At 40.4% G+C, this 24540-nt stretch overlaps 1 protein-coding gene and 1 long non-coding RNA gene across 4 annotated transcripts in view; one reads left to right on the top strand and one right to left on the bottom strand.

Annotated features, from left to right (window-relative positions):
* The window catches only part of EDC3 (enhancer of mRNA decapping 3), a 60285-nt gene extending 48936 nt beyond the window's left edge, over positions 1 to 11349 (bottom strand). Inside the window, exon 1 of one of the 3 annotated variants that reach the window (XM_045449085.1) lies at positions 11285 to 11349. Coding sequence is in view for 1 of the 3 variants with exons in the window: in XM_045449083.1 (XP_045305039.1) it covers positions 10794 to 10880 (87 nt within the window). In the remaining 2 variants the exon portion in view is untranslated. Of the gene's footprint in view, positions 1 to 10793; positions 10913 to 11183 lie in introns of those variants that run through there. The other 2 variants (XM_045449084.1, XM_045449083.1) reach the window with 2 other exon arrangements.
* An 888-nt stretch (positions 11350 to 12237) lies between these two features.
* On the top strand, positions 12238 to 13467 carry LOC123582081. The gene is made up of 2 exons (XR_006704184.1): positions 12238 to 12632; positions 12877 to 13467. It is a non-coding gene; the product is annotated as an uncharacterized LOC123582081 (long non-coding RNA).
* Positions 13468 to 24540: the final 11073 nt, after the last annotated feature.

Below are 24540 nucleotides of genomic sequence, written 5' to 3'. Positions count from 1 at the left end.
AAACATTCACAATCAATATATCTGATAAAGGACTTGTATCCAGAATACATAAGGAATATTTACAAATCAGCAATAAAATAGGAAAAACACATTTTTTAAAAATGGGCAAAAGAAGTTATCTGAATGACCAATAAACATATGAAGAGCTGCTGAACATCATTAATTACTGGGGAAATGCAAATTAAAACACAACGAGACAACTCAAACATCCATGCTGGGTGAATGGATAAACAAAATGTGGTATATACCTAGAGTGGAATATCATTCAGTCTTAAAAAGAAGTTCTGATATATGCTACAACACAGATGAACCCTGAAGACATTATGCTAAGTGAAATAAGCCAGATAGGAGTTTCCTACAGCAGTCAAGAGACTACCCGACACAAGAGACTATTCTACCACAAAGACAGAAAGTAGAAGGTGGCTGCCAGGAGCGGGGGGAACAGGGAATGGTAAGTTATTGTTTAATGGGTACAGAATTTCAGTTTGGGAGTCTGAAAAAGTTATGGATGGTGGTAATGGTTACACAACAATGTGACTGTACTCAATGCCACTGAACTATACACTTAAAATAGTAACTTTTTACACATGTATTTTACAACAATAAAAAATGATTATGTTGGAAAAAACACCATAAGATACCATTTTGGTATCTTGGCTTAAAATTTAAAGGACGGTAGGTGACACCAAATGTGTGTGATGATATGGAGCAACTGGAACCCCCTTACACTGCTGATAGTGTAAAATGATACTATGACTTTGGGAAAGAGTTTAATGATTTCTTACAATATTAAACACATACCTATGACCCCAAATTTCATTCCCAGCATTTACCCAGGAAAAATGAAAACATGCTCAAAAAGGAACTTGTACACAAATGTACACAGTAGCTTTATTCACAGTAGCAAAAACTGGAAACAAGGACAAGAGATAAATTATGGTATTAACAACAAAACACTACTCAGCAAAAAAAAGGAACAAAAAACTTACGCTACAACAAAACCATGAATAGCTAATTCTATCTTGTCTTTCTGATATCTGCTAAAATGTCACCACCCCAAAGAGGCCTTCCCTGGCTACCCCAATCTAATGTCACTACTCACCATCACTCTTCAACACCTCATCTTCTGTTATGGTCTCAAAATTAATCACAACACGAATTACCTTATTAGTTTATGTTGTATCACCCCACTAAAATGTAAGCTTCATGAGGGCAAGAGACCTTTTCTGCCTTGTTCAGCCAGTAAGAGTGTCCAGAATTAAAAAGAAACTCAAATATTTATCTCATCAATGAATGAATTTACATGTCATAAATCTGACAGAAGTTACTCAAAATCTAGAGTATATAAATATTTATATTTAGATGCCTTGGCCCTTCTTGGAAATAGTTCTAAAATCAGAATACCTGTTAAGCATACTCTGTGCAAAATCCTACAAAGATATGAAATCCAGCATTGCCCTACATACAGAAGGAAGTCAGGAAATAGCAGATGAGTATAAACATAACATACAATATTAAGTACAAAATGAAATACTGCTTGGCATTCTCCATGAAAAAACAGAAAAGAAAGAGCATTTCAAGCTGTTTTCAAGTATTAATTTCAGAAATACACCTACATAAAATATACAGCCTAAAAAAGGAAAAATAAAAAACACTCCTGTGGTAAAAAGAATATGTCCCATCAGAAACACAAAACCTAAAGAAAAACTCAGGGAGTTTTCCAGTGATCTAAGTAAGTATCAGAAAACTATGCTGACAGAACAGAAAATAATGTGTTAGCAGGATCAACTGTTAGATTTTTTTTTTTTTTTTACATTTTATAAAAAATTTCAAACATACACAAATGTAGACAGAACAGCATAATGAACCCCACATACCCATCACTGAGTTACAATAATTATCAATATAAGCATTTAAGAAATCAGGTGAATTTCCAATGCAACCCAATTTCCACAACACTGATGATGGTAAAAGGCACAAAATACACATACTTTAGGCTTATTTCCCATGTCCTGACCAGCCTTTGTCTACTTTAATATCACAGAAGTATGAATTTCCTCTCCCATCATTTATACTCCGTCATAATCCTACTCTGATGCTTGTATTATTAGCTGCAGAATGAAAAGCTGTAGTAACAAGAATTTTTTCAACTACCAGAAATTCATGAGATGTGAAAGACTTTTACTTCTTTACCCTATATATATTTAAGACACTGATGTTGTCTTTAAAAAGCTTTTGCACAACAAAGGAAACCAAAAAAAGGAAAAGGCAACCTACCACTGGGAGAAGATATTTGCAAATGATATATCCAATAAGGGTTTATTTTTTTAATGTTTATTTATTTATTTTGACAGAGAGAGAGTATGTGCACAAGCAGAGGAGAGGCAGAGAGAGAGGGAGAGGGAAAGAATCCCAACCAGGCTCCACACAGTGCAGAGCCTGATGCAGGGCTCAATTCCACAAACCATGAGCTCATGACCTGAGCTAAAATCAAGAGTCAGACACTTAACTGATTGAGCCACCCAGGTACCCTCTCCAGTAAGGGTTTAATATCCAAACTGTAAAGAATTTACACAACACAAAAAAATAATCCCAATAATCTGATTAAAGATGGACAGAGGACCCGAATAGACATTTTTCCAAAGAAGACATACAGATGGCCAACAGACACATGAATAGATGCTCAATATCACTAATCATCAGGCAAATACAAATCAAAACTACAATGAGATAGCACCTCACATCTGTCAGAATAAGCAATACCAAATGGACAAGAAACAATAAATGTTGGCAACGATGTGGACAAAAAGGAAGCCCTGTGCAGTTGGTGGGAATGCAAACTGATACAACCACTGTGGAAAACAGTATGGAGCTTCCTAAAAAATTAAAAATAGAAATTCCAAAAAAAAAAAAAAAAAAAAAAAAAAAGAAATGGAAGGAAAGCTTCCAAACTCATTCTATGAAGCCAGCATTACCTTGATTCCAAAAACCAAAGACCCCTCTAAAAAGGATTGCAGGCCAATATCCCTGATGAAGCTGGATGCAAAAATTCTCAACAAGATACTAGCAAATCGAACTCAACAGTACATTAAAAGAACTATTCACCATGATCAAGAGGGATTCATTCCTGGGTTGCAGGGCTGGTTCAATATTCATAATCAATCAACATGATACACCACATTAATAGAAGAAAGGATAAGAACCATATGATCCTGTCAATAGATGCAGAAAAACCATCTGACAAAATACAGCATCCTTTCTTGATAAAAACCCTCAAGAAAGTAGGGATAGAAGGGATACCTCAACATCACAAAAGCCATATACGAAGGCCCACAGCTAATATCATCCTCAAGGGAGAAAAACTGAGAGCTTTCCCCCTAAGATCAGGAACATGACAGGGATGCCCACTCTCGCTCTGTTGTTCAACACAGTGTTGGAAGTCCTAGCCTCAACAATCACAACAAAAAGAAATAAAAGGCCTCCAAATTGGCAAAGAAGAAGTCAAACTTTCACTCTTCACAGATGACATGATACTCTATATGGAAAACCTGAAAGACTCCACCGAAAAACTGCTAGAGCTGATAGATGAATTCAGCAAAGTCACAAGATATAAAATCAATGCACAAAATCAGCTGCATTTCTATACACCAATAATGAAGCAACAGAAAGAGATATCAAGGAATCAATCCCATTTACACTTACACCAAAAACCATAAAATACCTAAGAATAAACCTAACCAAAAGGTAAGAGATCTGTATGCTGAAAACTATAGAAAGCTTATAAACGCAAATGAAGACACAAAGAAATGGAAAAACATTCCATGCTCATGGAATGGAGGAATATTGTTAAAAAGTCAACACTACCCAAAGCAATCTACACATTCAATGCAATCCCAATTAAAATTGCACCAGCATTCTTCTCAGAGCTAGAACAAGCAATCCTAAAATTTGTATGGAACCACAAAAGACCCCAAGTAGCCAAAGTAATGTTGAAAAAGAAAACCAAAGTGAGAGAAATCACAGCCTTTAGCCTCTACTGCAAAGCTGTAATCATCAAGACAGTACAGTATTGGCGCAAAAACAGACACACAGACCAATGTGCATGAGAACCCAGAATTGGACCCACAAATGTACAGCCACCTAATCTTTGACAAAGCAGTAAAGAGTATCCAATGGAAAAAAAAGACATCTCTTTAGCAAATGATGCTAGGAGAACTGGACAGCAACATGCAGAAGAATGAAACTGGACCACTTTCTTACACCATACACAAAAATAAACTCAAAAGGAATGGAAGTCCTAAATGTGAGACAGGAAACCATCAAAACCCTAAAGGAAAAAAAAGGCAACAATCTCTCTGACCTCAGATGCAGCAACGTCTTGCTCGACGCATCTCCAAAGGCAAGGGAAATAAAAGCAAAAATGAACTATTGGAACCTCATCAAGATAAAAAGCTTCTGTACTGCAATGGAAACAATCAACAAAACTAAAAGGCAACCAATGAAATGGGAGAAGTTATTTGCAAATGACATATCGGATAAAAGGTTAGTAGCCAAAATCTATAAAGAACTTAAACTCAACATCCAAAAAACAAATAACCCAATGAAGAAATGAGAAGACATGAATAGACACTTTTCCAAAGACATCCTGATGGCCAACAGACACATGAAAAGATGCTCAACATCACTCATTATCAGGGAAATACAAATCAAAATCAGTCTGATTCCACCTCACACCAGTCAGAGTGGCTAAAATTAACAACTCAGGAAACAACAGATGTTGGCAAGGGTGTGGAAAAACAGGAACCCTCTTAGAACTGTTGGTGGGAATGCAAACTGGTGTAGCTGCTCTGGAAAAGTGTGGAGGTTCCTCAAAAAATTAAAAATAGAATTACCCTACAACCTAGCAATAGCACTACTAGGAATTTATACTACTAAGACACAGGAGTGCTGATTCATGGGGCACATGTACTCCAATGTTTATAGCAGCACTTTCAACAATAGCCAAATTATGGAAAGAGCTCAAATGTCCATCAACTGACAAATGGATGAAGAAGATGTGGTTTAGATATACAATGGAACACTACTTGGCAATGAGAAGGAATGAAATCTTGCCATTTGCAATGTGGGTGGAACTAGAGAGTATTATGCTAAATGAAATAAGTCAAAGAAAGACAGATATCCTATGTTTTCACTCATGTGGAATTTGATAAACTTAACAGAAAACCATGGGGGAAGGGAAGGGGAAAAAACAGAGAGGGAGGCAAACCATAAGAGACTTAAATACAGAGAACAAACTGAGGGTTGATGGGAGGGGTTTGGGGGAGAGGGAAAAATGGGTGATGGGCATTGAGGAGGGCATTTGTTGGGATCAGCACTGGGTATTGTATGTAAGCGATGAATCATGAGAATCTACTTCCAAAGCCAAGAGCACACTGTATACACTGTATGTTAGCTAAATTGACAAAAAATTATATTTTTTAAAGAAAAATAGCCAAATTATGGAAAGCGCCCAAATGTCCATCAACTGATGAATTAAAAAGATATACACATTCATACATACATACATACATACAGTGAACACTACTCCGCAATGAAAAAGAATGAAATCTTGCCATTTTGCAACAATGTGGATGGACCTGGAGGGCATTATGCCAAGCAAAATAAGTCAGTCCGAGAAAGACAGATATCATATGATTTCATTCATATGCGGAATCTGAGAAACTCAAATGAACATAAGAGAAGGGAAGCAAACTGTAAGAGACTCTTAAATACAAAGAATAAATGGAGGGTTGCTGGAGTGGGGGAAGGCAGGGGGATGGGTTAAATAGGTGATGGGCATTAATGAGGGCACTTTTCGGGACAAGCACTGGGTATCATACGTAAGAGATGAATCACTAGAATCTACTCCTGAAGCCAAGACTACACTGTGTGTTAACTAACTTGAATATCAATTAAACAGAAAAGAAAAGAAATACCATACAATCCAGTAATTCAACTACTGGGTATTTACCCAAAGAAAACAAAACCACCAGTGTGAAAAGACAGGTGCGCCCCTATGTTCACTGTAGCTTTACAATAGCTAAGAAATGAAAGCTAACCTAGGTGCACACTGACAGATAAATGTATAAGATGTGGTACACACACAGGAATATTACTCGGTCGTCAAAAAGTATGAGATCTTGCCAAGTGTGACAACATGGATGGACCCACAGGCCATTATGCTAAGTGAAATAAGTCTGACAAAGACAAATACCATATGCCTTCACTTACATGTAGAATCTAAAAAACAAAACAAAGAATCATAAATAGAGAAATAGAGGGGATGGAGTTGAGGGGATAGGTGAATTAGGTAGAGGGGATTAAGAAGTACAAAATTCCACTTACAAAATAAGTCACAGAGATGAAAAGTACAGCACAGGAAACATAGTCAATGATATTTTGACAACAGTGTATGGTGACAAATGGTACCCATATCCATCATGGTAATAAGCACAGTGTGATGTACAGAATTACAGCTGAAACAAATAAAAGATTGTACAGCAACTATAATTTAAAAAGATGTTGTACATTCAAGTTTATATTGGTAATAATTGAGAACTTTTAATAGCTTTAAAACGTGGACTGCCAGTTCTACAATAGAAACTTTTTAAAAAGTAACCACCCGACGTGTAACAAATTACCCTATTATCACAAACTTCCTCTATGTAAAATACATTAATGCATTATCCAAAACTCATCAAATAGGCTCATTCTATAAAGAAAATTGCTCTATTAATTTAAACCAGTAAATCTAAAACCAGTGAGTGCCATCTGGGTTCCGAATCAGATGAACACACTAAGGAAGGGGGTTTCATCAATCAGAGGGCTAACATCTTCGTGTCAAAAGAAGAGCAACAGCTGAAGCAGAAGGAGATCTAGAAGCCATAAGGAGACCAATCTTTGATGTCTTTTACCTTCTACTTTTCCATCAGGGCCTAATATACATAGTAAGCCTACATATTTTAAGTGTACAGCTGCATGATCTTTTGCATATTAATTCACCCACATTACCACCACCTAAATCAAGACACAGAATACTTTGAACCCCCACGAAGTTTCCACTGTATCCCCACAAAGGTAGCCATTATTCTGATATTTAACACAAAGGATTAGGGTAGCCCTTTTTTTTTTTTTTAAATATTTATTTTTGAGACAGAGACAGAGTGCGAGCGGGGGAGGGGCAGAGAGAGAGGGAGACACAGATTCTAAAGCAGGCTCCAGGCTCTGAGCTGTCAGCACAGAGCCCAACTCGGGACTTGAACTCACAGTCCGTGAGATCAGGACCTGAGCTACACTCAGATGCTTAACTGAGCCACCCAGGCACCCCTAGGTTAGCCCTTTTGAACTTCATATAAATGGAATCATGAAGATTCTTATTTATTTTTTTATTTATAAAGGTTCTCTTTTGAAATGTTTGGTTTCTTTGCTCAATTTTACATCTGTGAGATTCATCCTTATTGTTGTATGTACCAATAGTTCATTCTTTGTCATGACTATATACTATTCTATTATATAACTATGCCTCAGTGTATTTACCCATCCTGTTTGGGGGGCCCTTATGTATAAGGAATTTAATATTTTTGTATTTGTCTTTGTTGGGAACAAATGTGCCCATTTATGCTGGCCAATTACAAAGTCTTAGAATATGTGTGGACTAATCTGCTCAAATGCTAAACTATCACTTTTTCCCCATTAAGTATGAGGCTTTCCATATCATTTCTCTTAATAAGAGACCTTTAGATAATAAATTCAGGTAGCCCTAAATGATCTTCCACCCATTATGCAACTGAGGCAGCTGCCAAAACAATTTATAAACTACAAATGAAGAACTTGCCAGTTACAAACCAACTAACTTCCATTTCCTCTGCCACATCAGACAGAACTCACACTATTCAGATTGAAACAACAACTCTGGTCAACTAAGGACAGTTATAACCAACAGCTGAGGATGAGTAAGTGGTTACTTATGGGCTTCTGAAAAACTAGGTATTTTTCCATGCATTTATCTCGAAAGCTATTTAATCAAAATCTTGGGAATGGCAGGGTTGCCTGGGTGGCCCAGAAGGCTTCACTAGTAAATTCTATCAAACATATGGAAAAATAAACAATCCTACACAAACTCTTTCAGAAAACAGAAAAGAAAGTAACATTTCCCAACTCATTTTATATGGGTACTATCACTCTGATACTAAAGCCAAAGACATTAAAAAAAACTTCAGTATCCCTCATGAACACAGACACGAAAATTTTTTTTTTATTTTTTTTAATGTTTGTTTATTTTTGAGAGAGAGAGACAGAGCGTGAGCAGGGGGAGGGGCAGAGAGAGAGGGAGACACAGAATTTGAAGCAGGCTCCAGGCTCTGAGATGTCAGCACAGAGCCTGACGCGAGGCTCGAACTCACGAACAGTGAGATCATGACCTGAGCCAAAGTGGGAAGCTCATCCGACTGAGCCACCCAAGCGCCCCATAGACACGAAATTCTTAACAAAATATTAGCAAACTAAACTCAGCAACATATAAAAAAATATTATACACCATGACTAAGTGGGGTTCATTCCAGGAACACAAGATTAGTTTAACACCCAAAATTCAAGTAATGTAATACACCATTTATACATATCTTACACATATCTCAGAGGTTTAATACAAAAAGGTTACTTGTATATTTTAAAAACATCAAGGGGTGCCTGGCTGGCTCAGTCGGTGGAGCATGCGACTCTTGATCTCAACAGTCTTGAGTTCAAGCCCCCACATAGGGTGTGGAGCCCACTTAAAAAAAAAAGAATAAAATAAGAACATCAAATTGTATATTTAGATAACTTTGTACGGATCTTCTAGAAGTCAGTATTTACATGCCAAAAGTTACATCCTAAATTATTTAAAATGTTTAAACTACTGAAATTTACAATGACCAATTTCAGATGCCAACTTAAATGTGTAAGAGATACATAGACTTTCTAATGTTTTGGACACTAAAAAAAGTTTTAAGACCCTGAGTAACAAGGGAAAAAGAATCACTCATGTCAATGCAACTCAGACAACCAATAAAAAATCACTTCAGACAAGCAACAAAAAATTATTTTGAAAATTTGACAAATTCCAACGACTTTTAACTTGTACCCCCAAATTAATTTACTCTTTTAAAGTACCCAGACATAAACCTTATATTCCAGGAGAGAGCTAATCAGTGCTAAGATCAATCTTCCTTTCTTGTCCTAGATTCTATGTTCTCCTAATGCAATCTGCCACCACAGTCCCACGAGTTTTTCTCACAACCTAACCATGCCACTGATTCAGATGATTGAAACTCCACTTCTTTTTATCACATGAACCCCTTCCAAGTTACATCTACCTTTTTTTTTTTTTTTTTTACATCTACCTTCATTACCTGGTATAATTGTATTTTTTGTAACCTAACTGAAATTTCTCACATTTGTATGACCATTTCGTTTCATTAAACTGCACTGGGAAAATCTTGAGATTAACTAGATGATATTTTCTCTCTTCACTTCAAAAAGGTAAAAAAAAATCTGATTAAGCACACCTTTCAGATAAGGCTTGAAATACACACTGTATATAAAGAAAGTGATATAGCCTCAACTCACCAGAATCCCAACTGTAAGTTGTATTCATAAATCAAACCTTTCCAGACCTAGAGGCTCAAAGTCATGACTCCATCTAACTTTACCACAATCTGGCAAATTCCCCTATGTCATCCACCAGGTCATCATAAAAAAGATGTAATGAATGCCCTCTAAAATCCTGACACACTATCACTACATTCCTTTGAGACACCAATTTGAAGTTCCTGTCCTGTTGTTCTGGATGAATTTATAACTCTAGCAACCCTGCTCCTCTGGCTAGGATACATTTCCACTTTGAATTCTCAGAAGTCACAAATATCTTAAACATTTTCTAATCCAGTATTTTTCAAACTACAGGTCTTTGGCGGTCAGACCTGTTGGCAGTCAATTTAGTGGGTAGCAATCAACTTTTTCTTTCGATGAAATAGAAAATGTCAAGGGGCATCATATGTAGAAAGGGTAAACTTTTGAGGGGTATGTCGTGTGTATTGTGCCCATGCTGGGAGCACACACGGAGTCATGATGTAAACTGTATCTAACTGTGGGTCCCAGGTCAAAAAAGTTTGAAATACCCTTTGCTAGTCCCACAGCCCTACCCCCACAAGGAAGTTCCACCAAAAAATTCTAAGTGATAAAAAAGTTACGTTATTTGTAACCATCTTTATTTCATTGACAGAAACCAACAGATAGGAATTTTGAACTCAGTACCCCTAATCTGCCATTCATAAAAAAAGACTAGAATCCATCTGAGGCTTCCAGTTGAAATAGTGACCTGCTCACAGACAGTCATTTATGTTCTGATGGTTTTACTAGACCGATACCTGACAGCGGACCGAAATCACTGTAGTCTGTGGCTAGGTAAGAGTAGAAAAACCATTCCAGTTCCTCATCCGCAACCACAGGAGAGGATTGTTAGGACTCCTCCTAGCTCTGGAATTGGAAGATTCATTGAAAGCCAACTCGCCAACCAGGCGAGGACTACGCCTCGCACACGCCAGAACACTTGAACCACTCAACAAGCCAAATGTTGATAAATTCAATCAACAGCACACAAAGGGTAGTTAAAGAAGCTCAGGCTTAACACCTACAGCTGGAAAGAATCAAGAGGCTGCGCCCCGGCGGGTATCGTTAACTTCTCGGCCACCTTTCCCTCTCAGACCCCAGTTCACCTCTGTCCTCAGGCTATCAGTCACGGAGGTAGCACCCGCGCTGTTCCATGCCACCCTACTCCATTGTGCAAAAGGACACTGAGGCATGGAGCAAAGAGTGGGCTAGCTGCCCCGGCCATCAACGAGGCTAAACCAACAGCCTAGGCCGCTAATGCCTCCCCCCTCCCACGCTTCCCGGGCTGTTTAGAATCCTGCTGCCCTCCGCCGCCCACCTCAAACCACACCCCCTGAGGCAACCCCTAGGACCTGGCCCCCGGCTCGCGCCCGCCTCTATAAAAGTCTACAAGGCCCGGAACCCCGAAGCCTAAAAGCAAACCCGCTTGGCAACCCCGGAAGCCCCCTCCCGCGAGCGCCCGTACCCCAGCCGCCCCGCCGCCCCGCCGCTCCCACCTCCAACGCCGTCTGCCTGTCGCCGCCTCCGCACACCGCGCCAAGGAGACCCCGCAACACGAGGAGACCCGGAGGCTGATAAGGGGCTTCTCCACACCCACCCCCACAGTCGGGGCCGCCACCGGAAGCGCCCCGCGTCTCCACGCCACCGCCGTGAGGTCACTTCCGGCGCGACGCCTTGGAAACCGGAGGGCAGGCAGTTGAGGGGCGGAGCTCCCGGGAAATTTGAGAGCCTGGAAGAGCGCGGCGAATGCCCGCGCTGCGGCCTCCGGAACAGCGCCTGGGCGTCCATTTTGCGAGCCCCGCCTGCTCACGCGGGGTAGGGGCCTGGTTGGAGTTGGGGTCCCTGACCCACTTTCCGGCCCAGTTGTGATGAAAAGTTCCAGCTTTCTCTCCAGACCCCTCGGGCTTATCGCCGCAGAAGAGCTGAGGACTTCGGGGAGGAGGGGGTGCATGGTGGCGTGGACGTCGGCGTTTGATCAGTTGTAGCTGTGGGACGCAATAAGTAGGCCCCCGCAACGGATTAAAGGAAACAGATTCCCCTTGCGGTTGATCTTCGGAGTGGAATCTGCTTCAGCTCATTTTGGAGTTAGTGCTAGCCAATGTGTACTTGAGTGCCGCTCCCCCCCACACATCCCAGTACTTGGTACATGGGTAAGTGCCACTCTCCTTGTGGCATTTTAGAGCATTGGTAGTCTTGGTTTTGAAAAAAAAAAAAAAAAAAAGTAGGCGTTTAAGACCACGACTGAGTATAATGAGGGATTTTAGACCTTTCAAGTTTGCAAGGTCATCTTAAAACCTGATGCCACGTTTGAGAACCAGTGCTTGGGCAGGTAGCAAAGAGTAGGACAGTGGTTCCAAACACGGCTCTACAAAATCAGTTGAGGAATTTAATAAAATTTTCTCTCTCCAGGGAGTGCCTTCCCCTCCCCCATCGCAAGAGATTCAGTTTTCATAGGTCTGGAGAAGCTCTGACATGTATGTGTGTGTGTGTGTATATATATATATATATATATATATATATATATATATATATATATATAATTTTAAACGTTCTTTACAATCAATTCTTTGCACATCCCAGATTTGGGAGCCGTTGCTGTATGAAACTCAGGGTTGAGTTTTGTTCTAGCTCTACCTTTTGTTTTTTACATATATCATTTTTTAACGTTTTATTTAAGTAATCTCTACACCCAAGGCAGAGCTTGAACTCATGACCCCAAGATCAAGAGTTGGATGCTCCTCAGACTGAGCCAATCAGATGCCCCTACCTTTTGTGTTTTTTTATGACAGCTGTGTAACTTGAGATAAACTGGAGATAATAACTTAACAAAATTGCATCCGAACATGATTGGTATTCCTAAAAAAAAAAAAGGTGGTTAATTCTCTTGTGCCTTCTTTTGGTTAAGTGTTCTATAGTCCACTTGGAACCATCTTTTAAATTCACAGGTGAGGGGCGCCTGGGTGGCGCAGTCGGTTAAGCGGCCGACTTCAGCCAGGTCACGATCTCGCGGTCCGTGAGTTCGAGCCCCGCGTCAGGCTCTGGGCTGATGGCTCAGAGCCTGGAGACTGTTTCCGATTCTGTGTCTCCCTCTCTCTCTGCCCCTCCCCCGTTCATGCTCTGTCTCCCTCTGTCCCAAAAATAAATAAACGTTGAAAAAAAAAATTAAAAAAAAAATAAATAAATTCACAGGTGAAGTCAGTCCTAGAGGCCACTTTTAGGCAACAGGCTTGAGCAATGGAAACCTGAGTAAGGTATAAGGTGACCACCCAGCTGAATGCAAACAGGCACATTAGGCAACCAACCTCAAAACAGCCATAGACCCTAGCTGACTAATGGGCTACTTGCAACCAGGTACAGGTACCAAAAAGGGAAAATTCTATATGTTGCCATACTTCCTCACTCCCTCCCCCTTAAGTACAGCCCTCCTCCACTGCCTTCTGACAGGCTCTCCTTTGCTGTCCTGCCCGCTGCTCTCTTGCAGTGTATTCAGTAAATGTCTATCTCCTTTGTTCTGCCTTGGGTGAATTCTTTCACCTCCTGCACTACCAGCCTCCACCCAATCTGGAGGCCCCACATCAGCCTTCAGTCAAGTGGTTGTTCTCTGCTGCCCCATCATCTTGCACAGTGCTTGCCAAGAGTAGGTGCTAAAATAAGTGTCTGTTGAATGAAAGAAAGAATTGTCCCAAGACCCCCTGCATAGACTGCCTAGAGCTCAAACTGGGAAGCTTTTAGTAAGATCTGAAGCCCTATTTGGTCAGCCATTAAACTTTGGAAATGAGATCAACTGCCTTAATTCCTCTGCTGAATTGCTCTGCTTGGCAAAAACAGTGTATTGTTTTTGAACTTTGACCTCATGGAGGGATCAGTCACCCATCTTTTAATGCTTTTACACATTGAGTTTCTCATTTGGCCTAACTGGAGTGGCAGATACATCCAGAATTGTAAAGGGGAACTTTGTTTTCTCTAAACTATGTCTTCATTCTTCTTTCTCTAGGGCTGGTTGTCTGAGAACCACAAAGATTCTCTCTGAGAAAGGGATTGTTTCCCTTCCTGACCTGAGCACAGAGAAGCTGCTTTCATTGAGTTCTTTCAGAAACCACAAACCAGTGGCATTGGGCAAAGGTTGTTTAAAATACACATTCCTAAGTCTTACTCTCATTCTAATTCACTGACTCTGGGGTAGGATCCAGTAGTCTGTATTTTAAAAGATTTTTTTAAAGTTTATTTATTTTGAGAGTGTGTGCAATTGAGCCAGGGAGGGGCAGAGAAAGAGGGGGAGAGAATCCCAAGCAGGCTCCAAGCTGTCAGCACAGAGCCAGAAACGGGGCTCCATCTCAAACAGTGAGATCAAGACCTGAGCCAAGATCTAGAGTGGGATGCTCAACCCACTGAGCCACCCAGGTGCCCCCAGGAGTCTGTATTTTAACAAACTCCTCAGGGAATTCTGATGCTGGTGGCTAAAATATCATAGTTTTGGAGGCACATTAAGTTCTTTGCTTAATGTTAGATAGCAAAGCCTCCTAGCACCACCATTCCCTCCCCAAGCCTCCGACCACCACCCCAAGCCAAATCACACAGAAATTGACAAGGTTTACTCCTCCAAAGCCAAACTTAGTTCTTTCCTTTTTCATCTTTCTCCTTCTGCTCTGATGGTTCGTACACTAATGCATATCCAGTTTTACACAAGAGGTATGTTCTCCCAATAGGATCTAGAAGTGGGGGTGTTCATTAATTATACAATAAATTCAAATGAAAGATTATAATTTTACATAATTAGGGGAGAGGGGAAGTCCTGCTGTAACACTGTTCCAAACACCCTGTTTTTGCTACAACCACCAGCTATACAGATTAACTCTCCATGTGTTAAATTGAACACTAGTTCGGACAAGAAATACCATATACCCAGAACATCTTGTGGTACAAGAAAGCACGGAAGGTATCAGACTACTAGGTTTTTGCTAAAAGAACTTGGAAGCTAACTTAAGAAGCTCCCACTGGTCAAAAGTAGGACAACTGGGCATCGATGAGAACAATGGAAATTCATCGAATATATTAAAATCTGTGTGTTACTAATGATAATTTTATTTTTTCAAGTTTTATTTAACTTTGAGAGAGAAAGAGAGCGCAAACATGGGAGGGCAGACAGAGAGGGAGAGAGAGAATCCCAAGCAGGTTCTGCACTGTCAGCACAGAGCCCAATGCAGGGCTTGAATCCACAAACTGTGAGATCATGACCTGAGCTGAAGTCAAGAGTCGAATTCTTAACCAACGGAGTCACCCAGGAGCCCCACTAATGATAATTTTGAATAACTTAATTGGAACCATACTTAACCACACACCTGGCACTCCTATTTACTCAAATGAAATTAAAGCCTGTATTCACATAAACACTGGTACACAAAAATTGGAAATAACCTAAATGTCCCTCAACTGGGGAATGAATAAACAAGCTATGGTAGACCCATGCAAACAATAAAAATTAATATATGAACAAAATGAATGAATCTCAAATGCATTATGTTAATTTAAATTCAGACTCAAAAGGCTATATACTGTATAATTCCCCAAGACAAGGAAGTAGGGGAGGGGGTGCTAACAGTAAGCATGGGGTTTTCTAGATATAATATCTACGCTGAGATATAAAGAATGAAAAGGGAATTATTAGGTGATATAGGAAGGTCATTCCAGTAAAGGGAGAATTGTATAGAAAGCCAAGGAAATGTGAGTGAATCACAGCCCATCCAGGGAAATACAAGTCGCTCAACCTGAATGGAACGTATATGTAAAGGGAGGAAGTGATGACAGATTGATCTGGAAACGTAAGCAGAGCCAGATTCCAAGGAGCCTTCTATGCCATAAGGAGTTTGGATTTATCCTAAGGGCAATGGGAAACAAATGAAGAATTTGAAGCAAGAGAGTATCCTAGTCAGGCTTGTATTATGGAACATGGACTTGAATGAAAACTGGGTAAACTCAGATGAGAAATGTTGAAAAGCCATGGTAAAGCACCAGCAAGTGGGGCTGATGAGGTGACCACAGACAAATTATAAAGATGCTCAGGAGATAGATCAACCGCCAGCTTTATGGCTAAGGCAAAAGATTGTTTGGCAGTGCTATTTGCTCAGATATGGACTCGAAGAGGATGAAGAGGTTGTGGGTAGGCAATAAGAGAAAAGGAGGAAAAGATAGAGGATAAATTCAGGTCTGCATATGTTGAGTTTAAGGTGTGTGGGAGCAGTGAAAATCCTGAGACTTGGGAAATTGGGAGCCTTGCGCTAGACTCCACGCTTTAGATGGTCCACACTCTGGAACTCCTTAAGCCAAACCTTCCTCTCCGGGGCTAAGAGGGCATGACTACCCAGAGCTCACACACCCCTCTTTCAGCCCTGCTGTATTTCACATTCCTAAGATTCCCAAATTCCTTTCCAAATGGCCTGAGTCCACTTTCAGCCCATAGATAAGCATCTTGCCCAGGTCATCCTGATGGTGGACCTCACTGCCATTGTGCAATACCCCTAGGCCCAAGGAGTAGACAAAAATGTGGCTTCTTGGGAGGGGTGTGGATGGAGCTTAGAAATTCAGGCTGGAATGTTCCCCCATGTGGATCTGAGAAACCCCTCATAGCATGGGGTAGAATAGGGATAGGAAGAAAAGGGAAACAGTTCAGGGATCTCCATGTGTGTTAGGAGTGGGCTTGCTGTGAGGCATCTGGTAGGAAATTGGAAATGTGGATCTGGGGCTCGGGAGAGATAGAAAAGATTTGGAAGTCATCAATAACCAGGTGGTACTTAAAGATCCAATAATGGATGATGTGGTCCAGGGATGGCATACAGCAAGGGAATAGTCAAGGGCCAAGGACAGAACTCTGATGAACACCAATATTTAAGAGATACACATAAAGAGAGAATGATTCAGAGGAAATTGAGAAGCTGCAACTAGGAATACAAAAGAAAACCCAGCAGTGGGTGATGCCAAAGAGACCCAGAAAAGTGATCATTTTTTTTTTTTGAAAAGAGAGAACTTTAAGAGAATAGTTAACAGTGCTAAGTACTGCAAAGAGCTTGAATCAGAGGAAGACTGAAAATGTCCATTAGATTTAGTAACTAGGAGGTCCCTGGTCATTTTGACAGGGGCTTTATGAGGGAGTGAAGGGGCCAAAAGTCAAATGTCAGTGGATCAGGAGAGAATGGGAGATGAGCAAGTGGAAGCAGTGAGTGTGGACAATTTCAGGAAATTTAACTATGAAGGTAAGAAGTGAGACACAATAACAGTAGTGGCAACTGAAAATAATAATCATTCAGCGACAGAATTTACTACTCACCGAATCCTCTCAAAGACTTCCCAAGTTCCCAAGTTATAGAACTCCACCAGGTACTGCTGCTGGTTGGAGAGAGTTATCTGAACTGGGTAGACCTTACCTGACCAGCAGAGTCAAATTTCTGGGAGCCATTGTAGATGGCTCAGTGGGCAGCACCCACTTGCCTCTCCCAACATGTGGAAGGGAGTTTTAACAAGACTTACTTGGCCTTATTGCCCTGTGGGCCACACTAATAATCTCTAATAAAGGCATCAACCAGTAGAGAATTAACTCTTAGGTCGAGAACAGCACGGCACTAATCTGCAGTTTTTGACTTGACAGTATGTGTTATGGAAGTCTAGAAGGGTAAAGCTGAAGGGTGCCTGGGTGGCTCAGTCAGTTGAGCACCCAACTGTTTTTTTTTTTAATATTTATTTATTTTTGAGAGAGAGAAAGACAGAGTGTGAGCAGGGGAGGGACAGAGAGAGGGAAACACAGAACCTGAAACAAGCTCCAGGCTCTGAGCTGTCAGCACGGAGCCGGAGGCAGGGCTCTAACTCACGAGCCAGGAGATCATGACCTAAGCAGAAGTCAGATGCTTAACATACTGAGCCACCCAAACGCCCTCCTTGTTGTTTTGTTTAAAATAACCTAGGGGGTGCCTGGATGTCTCAGTTGGTTAAGCGTCCAACTCCTGATCTCAGCTCAGGTCTTAATCTCTGGGTCGTGGTTTCAGGCCCCGCATTGGGCTCTGCGCTAGCTATGAAGCCTACTTGAAAGGAAAAAATAAAGGGGCGCCTGGGTGGCTCAGTCGGTTAAGCATCTGACTTTGACTCAGGTCATGATCTCATGGTTTGTGGGCTCGAGCCCCATGCTGGGCTCCATGCTGACAGCCCAGAGCCGGGAGCCTGCTTCCGATTCTGTGTCTCTCTCTCTTTCTGCCCCTCCCCTGCTTGTGCTCTGTCTCTCCCTCTCATAAGTAAATGAACATTAAAAAAATTTTTTCAAGGGGAAAATAAAATTAAAACAACCTAAGAGTTTAGGAAAAGGCAGCTAGGAAACAAAAATTAGATTTTCAAGAATTGAGGGGGCATTTACACAGGTGAGGCAAAATATAATTTATTGTCTGAGTAGAGTATGCAGAGGACAAAGGATATTATTTAGTTCTTCATCTCTAGAACAAGCTGTATATTCCAGGCCATAATATTCCTTTAGGAAAAAGTCCCCTTTTTCCTACCATATTTAAATTGAATATTTTAAACTGACACCATTATATGAATACATTTAAAGATTTAGTCATACCCTACAATGTTGGAAGACAATATTAAAGTTCCCATTTGTAATCTTAAAATATGATTGATTTTATAAACATATTATTAAGTAATGTATATCACATTAGCTTTGCTATTTTTTTTTAACTTTTTTTATTTTGAAAGAGAGGGGCAGCATGAGTGGGGGAAGGACAGAGAGAGAGGGAGAGAGAGAATCCCAAGCAGGCTCCACACTGTCAGTGCAGAGCCCGATGTGGGGCTCCAACTCATGAACCATAAGATCAGGACCTGAGCTGAAATCAAGAGTCAGATGCTTAACTGAGTCCCCTCCTCCCCCACCGGCGCCCCAGCTTTGCTACTTTAAGTTAAACCTGTACAAAGTAAAGATTTTTCCCTGACAAACAAAAGCTGAGGGAATTCACCCCCACTAGACCTGCCTTGGGAGACATGCTAAAGGGAGGTCTTTAAGCTGAAACAAAAAATACTAGTTAGTAACATGAAAGCATATGAAAATATACATCATACTGGTTAAAGGTAAGCACATGGTCAAATTCAGAACACTAATACTGTAATATGGTGATGTGTCAACCACTTAATTCCAGTATAAAGGTTAAAAGGACATACACTTGGGGCGCCTGGGTGGCTCAGTCGGTTGGGCGTCCGACTTCGGCTCAGGTCATGATCTCACGGTTCGTGGGTTCGAGCCCTGCATCGGGCTCTGTGCTGACAGCTCAGAGCCTGGAGCCTGCTTCAGATTCTGCGTCTCCCTCTCTCTCTGACCCTCCTCCGTTCATGCTCTGTCTCTCTCTGTCTCAAAAATAAATAAACATTAAAAAAATTAAAAAAAAAAAAAAGGACATACACTTACCGTGATGACTACCGAGTAACGTATAGAATGGTTGAATCACTACATTGTACAGCTGAAACTAATATAACACTGATTACATTTAATTCTACTGGAATTAAAGAAAGAAAAAGGCTAAAGGACAAAGTGACTAAAATAGCTATAGCTACAATAATTTGTTAATGGATACACGATATAAAGAGATGTAAATGGTGACATAAAAAAGCAAAATCAGGGAGTCAAAGAAAGAATAGAGATTTTGTATGTGGTTGAAGTTAACTTGTTATCCATGTAGGGGCACCTGGGCAGCTCAGGTCATGATTTCGTGGTTGGTGAGTTTGATCCCCATGTCGGACTTGCTGCTGTCAGTCTGTCAGTGCAAGAGCCCGCTTTGTATCCTCTGTCCCCATCTCTCTCTGCTCCTCCCCCAATTATTCTCTCTCTCTCTCCCTCATTCTCTCTCTCAAAAAATAAATTTAGAAAAAGCGCTAAAAAATAGTAAATTGTTATCCCACATAAAATAGACTGTTACAAGATGTTTTATGTAAGCCTCATGGTAACCACAAATCGAAAACCTACAGTAAGATTCATAGAAAATGAAGAGAAGGAAATCAACGCATACCACTATGGAAAATCATTGATTCGCAAAGGAAGGCAAAAACAGAGGAAGAAAAACACAAGGGAACTACAAAATAGCCAGAAGGGTGCCAGGGTGCCTCAGCTGGTTAAGTGTCCAACTCTTGATGTCAGCTCAGGTCATGATTTCAGGTCGTGATCTCCTTGAGGTCATGAGACCTAGCCCCAAGTCAGCCTCTGTGGTGGGCGAGGAGCCTACTTGGGATTCCCTCTCCCCCCCATCCCTCGCTCTCTCAAAATAAATAAATAAACATTAAAAACAATAGTCAGAAACCAATTAAGAAGATGGCATTACTAAATCCCTATCGATAATTATTTTCTTTTCCTTTTTTTAAAAAAATTTTTAGTGTTTATTTATTTTGAGAGACAGAGCATGAGCAGGGGAGGGGCAGAGAGAAGGAGAGAGAGAATCCCAAGCAGGCTCCACTCTGTCAGTGCAGAGCCCGATGTGGGACTCGATCTTACAAACCATGAGAAAAGAATCCTGTACCCATCGGCAGTCACACCCCATTCCTCCCACCCCTCAGCCCCTGGCAACCACTGATCTGCCTTCTTTCTCCATGGATTTTCCTATTCTGGACATTTCATATAAATTAAATCATATAATATGTGGCATGTATGTAATATGTGGTCTGGCTTCTTTGACTTAATGTTTTCAAGGCTCATCCATGCTACAGCATGTATAAATGCTTCTGATACATACATGATATGCTTTTTATGGCAGAATAATATTCCATTGCGTGGATATACCACATTTTATTTATCCACTCCCCAGGTGATGAATATTTGAATTATTTCCAGGTTTTTTTTTAGCTATTATTAATAACACTGTTATGAACATCCATATGCAAGTTTTTGTGTAGATATATGTTTTAATTCTCTTGGGTATACACCTAAAAATAGAATTGCTAGATTATATGGTGACTCTGTGTTTAACCTTTTTAGGAACTATTTCCCAAAGTGGCAACATCATTTTGCATTTCCACAGCAATGTATGATTATTTATTTTCTTTTAATTGGAGTATAACTGACATGCAATATTGTATTAGTTTCATGTGTAAAAGACAGTAATTCAACATTTGTATATATTACAAACTGGTCACCACAATGTTTAGTTACCTTCTGCCACCATACAAAGTCAATGCAATGTTATTAATTACATTCTCCTTCACCATGTCATACCCCTAACCCCTTTCCTGTCTGGCAACCACTACTCTGTTCTCTCTGGAGAGAACAGATGAGTCTGGATTTTGTTTTGTTTGTTTCCTTGTTTTGTTTTTTAGATTCTGCTTATAAGTGAAACATTGCAGTACTTGTCTTTCATTGTCTAACTTATTTCACTTAGCATAGTGCCCTCAAGGTCCATCCATGTCATTACAAATGGCAATATTTCATTCATTTTCTTCTATTCCCTCTCTCTCTCTCTCTCTTTACACACACACACACACACACACACACACACACACACACACCTTCTTTATCCATTTATCTGTCAATGGACACTTAGGTTGCTTCCATATCTTGGCCCTTATTAAGTAATGCTACAACAAACATGGGAATGTATATTTTGAGTTAGGGGTTTTGTTTTCTTCAAACAAATACCCATAAATGGAACTAACAGATCCTATTGTATTTTTTAAGTTTATTCATTTATTTTGAGAGAGAGGTGAGGGGCAGAGAGAGAGAGAGAGAGAGAGAGAGAGAGAATTCCAAGCAGGCTCCACACTGCCAGCACAGAGCCAAACACAGGGCTCGAACTCCCAAACTGTGAGATCATGACCTGAGCCAAAATCAAGAGTCAGATTTTGAAGACTCTTTTGAGTCTTTTGAGTGACTGAGCCACTCAAGCATCCCTGTTAATTTCTTAAAATTCTATACACTTATATTTTTTTAAGTAGGCAGCATGGAGGCCAACATGGGGCTTGAACTCAGGACCCTGAGATCAAGACCTGAGCTGAGATCCAGAGTAGGACACTTAACCTTTAACCAACTGAGCCACCTAGACACCCCTATACATCTTTGAAGTCTCTTTTAATTTACAAGTTTTCCCTCCAATTCTTTCTTTCCCTTACAAATTTTCTCTTGAATACCCCAGTCCTTCAGAACTGTAGCGTCCCAAGGTCTGAAAATTACTGATTGCACACTTATGTTTCTGTTTAGCATATTTCTTCATCTTCTATATTTATTGCAAGCTGGAAGCTGGATAAAGCTAAGTTATTAGACTTTTGTTCAATCCCTCTGGCACTACAGTTAGCAGTGTTGGGTTCTTTCATCAGGAAGCACATATTCTGGTTTTCTTTCATTTTTAGGATGCTAGCAGTTGTTCGGTGCAATGCCCAGATCCATTAATTTGTTGGTGGCTGTAAAGTAGTGACATCTATTATTTCTTTTTCATTTATCAATTGGAATACTTAAGAGACGCTTCTTATCTACTATTTGGTTGTCTGTAGGTATAGGTCATGTAGGAAAGGTAGGATAAATACTTAATATTTTCCCTTTGTTTCTCTCTTGTTAAAATACTGAATTGGTTCCTCTGAAGGTAGCCAGCTAATTAAAAAATAGATACATAGATGCTTATGAACTCGTGGATTCAAACACATCTGATAGATTTTAATCAATGGCCATTATTGTTGTTGACACTCAAATTGCCCTATCTTTGGCTTGCTGGAGCCTTTTCAGTTGGCTCCTGAATAGAATGATCCACTCTTGGTAGTCTTTATGGCTTTTGCTGTCTGGTATGAGCAGCTGTTCCGGGCTCATTTTTTATATTTCCTGCCTCAAATCTGTAACCGGCATTTCTCCAAGAAGTGGAGATTACCTGAATGGTAATCTAAGCATCAGGGATGCTCATTGCTATGAGTTGGTCATTGATTCTAACACGTAGAAATACACACACACACACACACACACACATACATACATACACACACACACACACCCACACACAGTTGACCCTTGAACAACAGGAGTTTTAACTGTGTGGGTCCACTTATACATAGTTTTGTTTTGTTTTGTTTTTTATAAATACAGTACAGTACTGTATTTCTCCTCCTTATGATTTTCTTAATAACATTTTCTATTCTGTAGCTTACTTCATTGTACAAATACACTATATAATACATATAACATACGTTGACAGTTTATGTTATGGATAAGGCTTCTGGTCAACATTAGACTTTCAGTAGTTAAATTTTGAGGAAGTCAAAGTTATACACAGATTTTTTACCGCATGGGAGTCAGTACCCAGAACCCCTACATTGTTCAAGAGTCACTTGTATATGTACATATATATGTATATGTATACTTAACATTTTCTATACTATATCTCTACCTTCTTCTTTTCATACCAAAAATCCTAAGTCTTGAGGATACATGAATAATGCATGACGAGTGAGAATGCATGAGGATGATGAATTTAGATATCTTCATTATTAATTACTCATTTATTTTACCCCCCCCCATTAAACTATAGTCTCAAAAAGAAATACTAATATTACCATTAGCAATATGATTACTGAGAACAGTTACATAAATTGTTTTTCATATGCTATCCCCATGTCTCTCACTTTTCTTTTAGAACAAAAGTCAGAAAACTTTTTATTTTTTACTGTTTTAATCATTTTAAACTGCACAATTCAGTGGTTTTTAGTATATTCACAACATTATACAACTCTTACCACTATCTAGTTCCAGAATATTTCCATCACCCCTAAAAGAAATGCCTGTACCTTCCATTTCCCCCAAGCCCTCTCCCCAGCAACCAGTAACCTACTTTCTGTCCCTATAGATTTACATGTTCTAGACATTTCATATAAATGGAATCATACAACATGTGGTCTTTTGTGTCTGGCTTCTTTTACTTAATGTGATGTTTTCAAGGCTCATCTATGTTATAGCATACAATACGAGTTATTTTTTAAGTAAAAAATAAGTCAATAAGGGGCACCAGGGTGGCTCAGTCCTGGTTAAGCATCCAACATCCAACTGTGAGGTTCGGGGGTTCAAGGCCACATCAGACTCTGTGCTGACAGCTCGGAGCCTGGAGCCTGCTTCGGATTCTGTGTCTCCCTCTCTCTCCGGCCCCCACCCCCGCTCATGCTGTCTCTCAAAAATAAATAAAAATGTTAAAAATAAAAATAAAAAAAATAAGTCAATACAAGTCAGATTGGACACCAAATGCCTCATTTCCCTACATAAGCAAGCTCGCTCCAGCTGATTTCAGCTTGTCCCTTGCAAAAGCTTTTGGTACATTGGCTCTATCTACTCCTGTATAGCAACTGCTGGTTGCTTGAGGACAAAAGCTAGGCTGGAAGTCACATCCTAAGATGTGTTATCCCTCAGTCCGTCAGTCAGAACAGCTCCTGGTTATGTGGGTCCAGCCTCTGTCCATACTTGGCACCACTAACTACTCTGACATCCCAAATGGACAGGGACTTTCAGTGTTGAAATCTGGGCCACAGCCTGCTTGTGGGGCCCAATGACCAAAGGCCTCGTTTTCCAACTGTGACCAGCCTTGGGTTCCAATAAGGCAGCAGGACCTAAACCGGGCATGACTGAGGAGCAGACCACAGCTTCTGAGCTGAGAACCTTCCTTCTCCCCCTACACTGTGACTAGAGTCTTCCCTGTTGGACTTGAGAATCTAATGCCATGAGACCCAAGTGAGATTGCCTCTCGTTCTTTGAAGAGGGATCTGCGTAGATAGCCCCAAGATGTGCAGCAGCCCCTCTCCACACCCAACGAGCCCCAGCTCTGAGCCTCACCTTCCTGGGTGATCTGTCTGATAGAGCCCAAATCACAATGAATT

The sequence above is a fragment of the Leopardus geoffroyi genome, chromosome B3, assembly GCF_018350155.1.
Source record: "Leopardus geoffroyi isolate Oge1 chromosome B3, O.geoffroyi_Oge1_pat1.0, whole genome shotgun sequence".
NCBI lineage: Eukaryota > Metazoa > Chordata > Mammalia > Carnivora > Felidae > Leopardus > Leopardus geoffroyi.
This window is presented reverse-complemented; position numbering and strand designations above follow the sequence as displayed.